The following is a 10422-nucleotide window of genomic DNA, read 5'->3' on the forward strand; positions in this document are numbered from 1 at the left end:
CACCCGACATAATTCCACTACCTCACCTTCATTTCTAATTCCTAACCAAACATAAAGAATACAAGTATTAGAACACTACATTATTCTATTTTAGTCCACTTTATTCTATGATATTATCAATCCAAACATCTTTTAAAATATACAAGCAAGTTGCTTTCACTTATCTTTCATCACTCAATTCCAGTTTAACATTTTTGGATTTGTTAGTTAATTTAACAGTAATAATGAAAGTTATTATTCCCCCACCAACTTGTTCAACAGATTAGATAGATGGATGCATGCTTTCAAAATTGCTACCTTCACATATAGTGCGCACAATCTAACCCTACATCCTTGCCCTCACTTCCTCAAATCACCATTCTATTTTATGCCTCAACTTTACAAAAGAAATATGCTCCATTTGTCAATTTCTATACCTGTTTTAGCATAGTAAAATAGAAGGAACAAAACTTTAATTCTCTTAACTTTTCAAAACCTACTGTCTCTCAACTCAACTCTTTCAAACTAGATAATATTATCTTCCTAACTACTCTAGTCTATAAAGCTTTTCAAGTAATCTTGGTTATTTATTTATTTATATCATAAGATAGTTACTTGTTAGGGGATTTTCTCCCATGTGGGGATCATTGAAAAATCTAATTTGTACGTTTCTGTTTTTCTTATTAGTTGCCAGTCGTCATCAGTTTCTGTTTTGGTTTCTGCTGATGTATTAATCACTTCTGCAATTTGTGGCTGCAGTGATTTCTGCTACTGTTGTAGCATTATTGGTCTAACCAATAATAGTAAAATATACCCATTTGGATTATTTTATGATTTACACTAACTTTTTATTAGCTACTTGCTTACCATGTTGACTCTATTCTAATTAATCCATATTAATAGTGAATATATGGGAGAAAATATACATATTATTCATCAATTAAGGTGATTGCTGATGTATTAACATCTACATTTTGTGGCTATAGTGAATCTGCTAGTGAAGTAGATATTAGTTTCTGCATTATTGTTCTAAAGTAATAGAAAAAATTAGCTACTTGGATTATTTTATAGTTTTAACCTTTTGTTGTTGAGAGTATGTTTTCCTGTGTTTTATTATCAGAATACTTTGCAGTGTGAGGACCAGTAGTATTCTACTTTGTTTTCTTTACCTTATGAAAGTTGTGGTTGTGAATATCTAGCTGATATTGTCATTTCACACACTTGTTGTCGACTATGAATTGCTGACACATATACACCAGACACGACTCACACTGATATGATAAGTCGACACCGATAATATTTAAAAATAAATAAATAAATTGAACGTAACAATAAGTGTCTGTGTCATGTTGTCCAATACTTGACACTGTGACACTGAGACGAACACGTCTTTTTTTAAAGTGTCAGTGCTACAAAGTCTGTGGATATATCATATACCTTTCAAATAACTCCAACTTTATTGTTTTATTAATTGTTACAATCTGAAAAGATCTATTAGTTAGTTACTTAAATATATGAATAGATAGATAGTGGCTAAAAGTTGTAGCTTCCATATGAGCTTTGAAAGTTAGGCTCAGTACAGTAGACAAGTTGAGTTATAGTATTTTGATTTGAGTACAATGAAAACAAGAAAAGGAAAACGCTCAGAGGTTAGCTTTAACATGCTTGTAATCTTCCATGAAGATATTTGTACTAAAATGTATATATTATGTAACTGTCTTATTACGTGAGCTGCATTTTCTTAAAGCATTTTTGTTTGGTTTTATGACAGGTGTTTTGGCCCTCCATAGTGATGAAGAAATGGTTGAATATAAAGCAAAAAGTGTGCGATTTTAGCGAAGATGAAGCGGATACTGAAACTGAGAGTGAAGATGATAATGGTATGTGCTTCATCATGTTAATGTGAAACTAATATAAATGATGAGGTGATGATGAAAGAGTTAAAATCCTTATATGTGTGGTTTGATATTTGTAATTCAGATACATGTTGCAAGGACTACAAGGCGAGACGACACAGAAGAGGAAAATCAGAAACTTTGCGTGCTCAGTACATAGATTCGAAGGAAGTGAGGTATGATGTTAATCTGATTACGCGATTTGTCGTTAACTTTGAAAAATATTACTTAGTGAAATTAATTATTAATGGTTAATTTTCAGGGTAACAATTGGTACTTGGAATGTTGCTGGAGTATCTCCATGCAATGATCTTGAAATTGATGGCTGGCTTTGTACTCAAAAACCAGCAGATATTTACATTATTGGGTAAGTACATGTGTTTCGAGATTATTTAAAATGAAGATCTTAATACATTACCAAGCATCTTTGCGCTCGGGGCAATGACGTAGTTAGTGAGATTCTAGCTTCTAACCGAGGCGCGTCTATTGCTGGTTGAAAACTATTTCCGAACCCCTTCTTAGGCCTTGGTTTATCCTCGGCTTTCGAAGATAATATTTACGTATGTGTTGATTTATGTGATGATTTAACAGTTTTCAAGAGGTGGTTCCATTGAATGCTGGGAATGTGTTAGGAGCTGAAGATAACAAACCTATTTCGAAATGGGAAGAAATCATTAGAAGAACTCTAAACAAATCATCTGAATCTGTAACCAAACAGAAAAGCTATAGTGCACCTCCTTCTCCTGTTAGAACAAATTCTTCTTTTGATACACAAATGAATCAGCTAGATATGGTGGAAGAGGGAGAGAAAACCATAATTGGTATAGAAAAGAATCTTCAATTGAGGAAAATATATGACATTGATCTTCAAACTATACTTGATTGGCCTGAACGTCCATTACACGAAACTCGTAATTTTGATTCGACTCCAAAGTTGCGTAGAGTACTAAGCAGTTCAGCTAAAACTGGATTCAGTTTGATAGATAGTGCTTCAATGTATGGTTACGGAAAGAAAAGTTCATACCGAAGTTCTGGAAATTTGAGTTTGTTATGGAGAGAAAAACAACAAGAAACGGTTCCTCGAGTAGTTGATGTATCTGATATGTCATCTGACGAAGAAAATGATAGTTTCAATGAATTACAAGATGATAAAGATGTTAGCGAGAAATCACATCGGAAGTATGTTAGGATTGCGAGTAAGCAGATGGTAGGAATATATGTGTCTGTTTGGGTGCAAAGGAAGCTGAGAAGGCACATTCATCATTTGAAAGTTTCTCCTGTTGGAGTTGGTCTTATGGGCTACATGGGAAACAAGGTAATGGCATAATCATAAGATAATTCACTATATGTGTGCTTTTATTTAGTAGATGAGGTAACAAATTATGACTAATGCAGGGGTCTGTTTCGGTTAGTATGTCGGTTTTTCAGTCGCGTATGTGCTTTGTCTGTTCCCATCTTGCTTCTGGCCAAAAAGATGGAGCGGAGCAAAGACGAAACTCAGATGTTCATGAAATTCTACAGCGCACTCGATTCTCTTCAGTCTTTGACACAGATCAACCGCGCACGATTCCATCACACGAGTAAGCAAGTTTTGCCTCACTTTAAAAATTGTCCTTTAAAATCATCTTATGAGCTTAATAAATCAGAATGGCTCTTAGAAAAATGTACTAAAGATGAATGGCTAATGGATTGTGAGTGTTGGACATTTTAACAGTCAGATTTTTTGGTTTGGAGATTTGAATTACCGTATCAATATGTCGGATGGCGAGGTTCGGAAGCTAGTAGCTCTAAAAAAGTGGGATGAACTCAAGAATTATGACCAGGTAAGGACTAAATCACTTGTGTGTAATTTATTCTAACTTTTATTAAGGCCTAAGCTTAGGAATAGGATACCTTGTTATGCAAGTTTCGTCACAAAACTTATATTCAGATTTTAATGCTTCACTTTATTTGCAGCTAAGAATTGAATTATGTAATGGTCATGTATTTGAGGGATGGAAAGAAGGGTTGGTAAATTTTCCACCAACTTACAAGTATGAATTTAACTCCGATAAATATGCGGGCGAGGTCACACAAGAAGGCGAAAAAAAGAGATCTCCAGCATGGTAAATGCAACCCTATGAACATTTTGTTAGCCATGCATGCATTAGACACGATTATTCTTATGTGTAAGATTATGATGCAGGTGTGATCGCATATTGTGGATAGGAAAAGGAATAAAGCAACTCGAGTATCAATGTGCAGAAAATAAGCTCTCGGATCATCGACCAGTTAGCTCAATCTTCTTGGTTGATGTCGAAGTAATTGATCGCCGGAAACTACATCGAGCTCTAAATTTCACTAGTGCAGTTGTGCATCCAGAGATTTTCCTTAGAGAGGATGATGGAGACATGTTCTAGTAGATAACATGGCAAAAGATAATGTTTATATGGTTTTGTTTATTCTTCTGCAGGGTGTTAACACTTTGGTTGAGGTTTGAAGCCTACTTTTTGAGAGTAATAATGTGAATATGAATGAGTTACATGGAAGAGATATAGTTATAATAAATGATAGGAAATGTGTGTAAATAGTTAGAGATACATGCGATAAAATATTGTTTTTAAAATGTGTTATGTGTTGTGAGAAGAAGAATAGTTCTAGTACACTGTTTTTAGAATTTGTAAAGGGAAACATTTTTTCTCCATCAATCTTTTTAATGTCCATAGTCTATTTTTATTTCATTTTATATTTCTACATAAAAAGTATAATTTATTACTGCTAAAAGATTAGTAACTTTCTTTTGCTTATGATCAACTTGTGCAAATTATATATTTTATACTATTACTAGCTATTACTAGGTAGAAAAAAGTTACATAAACCACCTATTTCAATAGGAACACTCTGATAAGGTTTATGGATTTCTCAGTGAAACCATATAAACCATCGGATGATACTACTCAACATGGTGTTTTCTTTTGGACAAATTCATGGGAGGTCAAAATCGTCTTTTACGATAGAACTACATGATGAAGATTGCTTGAAACTTAGGTGTTTCTTAGATGAGGAGATAGTGAAAGGGTTGAGATAACTATTCAAGAGGTTCTGATTATCAAGTTTCTATAAGAGATTTATAAGAGATTCTGCTGACAGAAGTTTCTTCATTCATCTTCATTGTTTGAAATATATATTCTCTTTGATGAAACTTCTTTATTAATAGACTATCATTTCTTCTTTAAGTGATTTATAAAAATCCTAAATTATTATATAAAATTAATTTGTGATTTTAAAATGAGATCAAACTTAAAGCATTTATTGTATCCATTTTACTATTGAATTAAAACAATTGAATTATATAAAATATCTTAAATATTTAATAATTTTATGAGAATTTTTAAAAAAAATATAAAAAGTTATTTTCAATTATTTTTTATAAATTAAAAGAATAATTTTAACATATAATTAATTAAATATTTATCACTAAAAATTTTAATGTAATCAAAATCACATAAATTTTTTAAAATGATTTATCTTAAAAATAATCATTTTTTAAAAAATTATTTACAATAACTTTAAGTTTAAGTGATAAAATATTAAAAAATTATAACAAAATAATAAAATATTTAAAATAATATAAAAAATTAAAATAACATAATTTTAATATTAAATAAAATAATTGAATTGCCGGAACGTATCTTATTGAGTTATATATATAAAAAAATTAATCTAGGTATCTTATTGAATTATCAAAAAATATTAAGGATTGACAAAATTTTACCTCTTATCCCAAGAGTTATACCTACGTCTCTACATTTTTTTAAAAATGTCAAATTTACCTTTGTTTGTTTTTAACTAATTTATCATTTCACTTTTAACCATTCAATTGAGATTTTCGAAAATTGCACTATTCAGCCTCGTACCGGAACACATTGGAAAAGACTTCCGGTATGTTTTTTTTCTTAACCGGAACACTTTGTGGAAGACATCTAGTTTAGTGTGAAACGTGTTCCGGAAGACTTGAGGAGTTCCGGTTTAGCTTTAAAAAAATATCGTTTCGGAGCACTTAACATATGTGTTCCGGTTAACATACTAATAAATACCGGAACTCTTTCCTAAAGACTTTTGGTGTGTTATTTATGTGTTCCAGAACTCTTATATGATGTCTTACGGTTTGCATTGTTATTTATTTTTTTGATAATTTTTTATTGTGCAAGTATGAAAATTCTTCCCCAAATACGTGTAGATACTTTTGGTGCTTTTTTAACTACTCAAAGATTTAGTACATGAGAAGAGGCGATCAAATGGATTAAAGAGGTTGAAATCCATAATAAAGTAACTGTTATTATCACTCGTTCAGATACTGAAACAGACAAGAGAGGGAGAAGTAACAAATTAATGTTTGGTTGTGATAAAAGTGGTAAATACAAGGATACTGATAGTGGAACCCAAAGTCGGTCAAAAAATGTGGATGCCCATTTAAAATCAGGTAGACTCCGACTAAAGATGGGTCTGGTTAGTAGTTTGATGTAAAATGTGGGATCCATAACCATGGTTTACCTGATAGATTAGAAGGTCATTCCTTTGTTGGTAGGTTGACCACGGATGAGAAGCAACATGTCGTTGATTTGATAAAGAGACATGTACCACCTAGACACATATTGCTTTCCTTGCAAGACCGAGATCCAGAGAATGTCACTCGGATCACACAAATATACAAGCATAAGAATATGATAGAAAAAGAGATAAGAGGTCCTAGAAATGAGATACAATATTTATTTAAGCTTATTGAGGATGCAGACTATGTGTATTGGAGTAGAAAAAGAGATGACTTGGAAGTTGCGAGATATATATTTTAGGCCCATCCCGATTCAGTTAAGTTGTTGAATATTTTTCCTATTGTGTTAGTTATGGACAACACCCACAAGACAAACAAATATAGACAACCTTTGTTTGAAATTGTTGGCATGACATCAACCGAGTTGACTTTTGCTATCACATTTGCGTATGTGGAGTCTGAGCAGACATAAAATTTTTGTTGGGTATTTGAGAAACTTAAAGAATTGTTTGTGAAAAAACATTTTTGTCCACAAGTGATTTTGACAGATAGAGATCTTGCTTTGATGAAAGCAATTGAAATTGTGTTTTCTAGGTCGATTAATTTGTTATGTATAGATTTCACATTAACAAAAATATTGGTGCAAAATGCAAGCAATATGGAATGACATGCAAAAGACGATCGACACATTGTGGTTAACAAAAATCAGAGCTTTGGTCTGAAGATGGTGGTTTTTCTCATCATATGGGTTGAAACCCTAACTGCTTGATTCTTTGGGACCTTAACTCCTGAGGCCTACATCTTGACATTCATCTGGGCATCCAAACCCTAATTCTTGACTATGCCCCTATGGGATCTTGGGTTTGACTCTGGAGATATTTGACTTGGCATCTAAACCCTAATGGTGGGCCCATGGCTTGATATGTATTTGAGGAGTTTTGTGCTTGGTTTAAAACCCTAATCAGGGATAATTGGTGTTAAAGTGCCTTGCTTGGTTGACTTTTGGATTTGGGATTCATCAAAATCCTAGTCATTGATCTTGGAAGGTCATGACTCATGTGATTTACTTTGAGGGGGTGGAAACCCTAGTTTCTGACTATGGCATTATCATCAGTGGGGTATATACTCAAGATTGAGGTTTCATCTGATTCATTTGGTCCATTATGGATGGTTCACGGGCTTAGAAGATTCGTGGTCCTGATTCATTGATTGTGATTCATTCAAAGCTTTGTATGGTCATGATATGTTGCTTGGTTGATATTTATCTAGTTTGATTCATAGCGTGGAATATTTCAGAGGCATTGTGGTACGTATTCAACTGTCCATAAGAAAATACACCTTTTTTTACAACTGTTGACTTTTGGTTAACTGTTGACTTTTTGGTCAACCAGTTGACCAAAGTCAACCATCTAACCAAATTCATTTTCCAACCATTATCTTTTCAATACCATACATGTCCATGTCCATTTTTCGCTTAAACCACTTTGAATCATGTTTATTGTCTATCTTTTAGACCATGTTCAATCTCATACAGTACACGATCTTTTCTTTTTAACCAAGACCTAATTCACATTCCAAATCTCATGTTCATGACCATTTGTAAGCCTTTATTCATTGCACCATTCATTCGATTCATTTTCACATCATAACCATTTTTGACCATGCTCATTTCAAACCATAACCCACGATTCATTTTACATCAAAAAGCCATGCCCATTTTTAAATCAAGTTATGTTCATTAACCATTACATAAAACCTACAATTACAAATTCAATCAATTCCAAAACAAGTCCAACCATCTTTTCATTCATTCACAGTTCCATCTACAATTCAATTACAACACAAATTTCTTAAACACCAACCATTTTTATTTCAAGTTCACATATTCAACTTCATTTCCATTCAATACATCCATGGTCCATCTCAAGTCACAATACATATGCTAATTTCCATACATGATTCCATACATTCAAATTCATATTTTCATCTAACCAAATTACAAATGGTTCATAATTTCGTTCAACCATCAATATTCATTCCATACATAAACCATTAATCCAATGTTTCTCGTACTACCGTACATAAACTAACATAAACCACAATACATATGCATTTCAAATAACATCTTCATATCATAACCATTTTCAATACAAAAATATATGTAAACCAAAATTCCCAAATCGTTAGAAATCCATATTTCTATTTGAAAGCATCACTCAAATTACAATACATAACCACATTCAAATGTCAAACCAACTTGTAAGCCAATTCCAATTACATCCATCATCCTTCAATGTTCAATGCAATTTGATTTCCATGCAAAAAAAAATTATACATTAGACTCAATTTCCATGATAAATATCAATTCCATTCCAGTATCAAATTCCAAACTTTCTACATTTTTTATTCCATTCAGCTCCAACTTCATACAATGATAAAATTACAACAAAATTATAATCATCCATACATAACTCATTTCCAATTCCATGAAAAGCAAATGCATTCCAAAGTCCATTTCCTAACCACTAAGTCCTAACTCTAATCACTTTCTCCTTCGATTTCAAACCTTCGTCATTCCAATTCTTGGAATCTCTAGGTTCATCAATTGTTGGGTACTAAAGGTTAGCGACGGTGACTGCTTCGGAGGAGACTAGTGCATTGCTCCCAATGTTTATATTGACAATAATGGCCATCCCTTTATTTCTTTACACAATAACTAAGTTATTGCATGCCACTTCTAAGAGATCAAAGAGCATTCACTGTCAGTGTAATGACTGCTCAAAATTTTGGGAAGTACCGCAAATCGATAGTAAAACAAAACCATTTTTCATCTAGTTGATTCTACTGGACTAACGGTCGCTATCAATTTATAACCAACTAACAACAGTATTTTCATCAACTTTTACCTGACAAACTAACATGTCCAATCATTGCTAACAACATTCCAATATCAATTAACAGAATTGGCATACATTTCAAATTTCACTTTCAAGTTGAGTTTCATTTCACCTCAATAACAAACAGGATTTAATCAACAGAAAAACATTTATATTTCATCACAATTTCATTTGAATTCCAAGCTAATTTCATTCTAACTAATTTTGCATTTCTAAGTGCAAGTGCATTTCATTGTGAATTTACGTTACATTTCATAATATAATTACTATCTCTAACATAATCCACAATCACTAACTGATTGAAACAAAATTCTCAACTTGAAATTTCATTTGGGAAGAAAGTTCATTTGCAATTTTCATTTGGATTTCATGTGAACTTGAGTTTCTAACTGACTTAACAATCTAACAAAACTTTTGATTTCTAATCAACTTACACATTTTAGGTAAATTTCAACTAAACTTAGAGTAGATTTCTATCTTTTTTTTTGGAGAGGAAAGGTTATAAAAGATTACAACAAGATATAAAAGCCAACTAGTCAAATTTAGGGTTCCTTCTCAGTTTTGGGTGCAGGTATAGTTTGTATGGCCTTTACCTTTTCTGGATCCACCTCAATGCCACATTGGCTGATGATAAAACCTAGCAGTTTTTCAGATCTTACCCAAAACATGCACTTGTTGGGATTAAGCTTCAACATGAATTACCTTTGCCGTTTAAATAGCTTTTCCAGATTGATAAGATGATCCTCTTCGGTTTGTGATTTGGCGATCATGTCATCAATGTAGACCTCAATCTCTCAATGAATCATATCATGAAAGAGTGTGACCATGGTTCGTTGGTAACTCGCGCCAACATTCTTTAGTCTGAAGGTAATAACCTTCTAACAGAAGGTACCCCATGAGGTTATGAAAATAGTCTTCTACATGTCCTCTTGAGCCATTCTGATCTGGTTATAATTGGAGAAGCCATCCATGAAGGAGAAAATTGAGAATTGAGCGATGTTATCCACTAGCACATCAATATGGGGTAGTGGGAAGTCGTCCTTGGGACTTGCTCTATTCAAATCTCTATAGTCTACACACATACGTACTTTGTCGTCCTTTTTGGGCATGAGCACAATAT

The 10422-nt window shown here is 32.8% G+C and overlaps 1 protein-coding gene and 1 pseudogene across 1 annotated transcript; both read left to right on the top strand.

Moving 5' to 3' along the window:
- The first annotated feature begins 358 nt into the window (after positions 1 to 358).
- LOC127074294 (type I inositol polyphosphate 5-phosphatase 2-like) lies at positions 359 to 4557 on the top strand. Its single transcript, XM_051015605.1, is given in 9 exon segments — positions 359 to 1628; positions 1751 to 1855; positions 1857 to 2050; positions 2137 to 2241; positions 2466 to 3189; positions 3270 to 3454; positions 3589 to 3697; positions 3831 to 3979; positions 4060 to 4557. Coding segments are annotated over 9 exon segments (1815 nt in total). The 5' UTR covers positions 359 to 1598; the 3' UTR covers positions 4274 to 4557.
- Positions 2298 to 2438, top strand: LOC127077061 (uncharacterized; annotated as a pseudogene).
- Positions 4558 to 10422: the final 5865 nt, after the last annotated feature.

The sequence above is a fragment of the Lathyrus oleraceus genome, chromosome 4 (assembly GCF_024323335.1).
Source record: "Lathyrus oleraceus cultivar Zhongwan6 chromosome 4, CAAS_Psat_ZW6_1.0, whole genome shotgun sequence".
NCBI classification, from domain to species: Eukaryota; Viridiplantae; Streptophyta; class Magnoliopsida; order Fabales; family Fabaceae; genus Lathyrus; species Lathyrus oleraceus.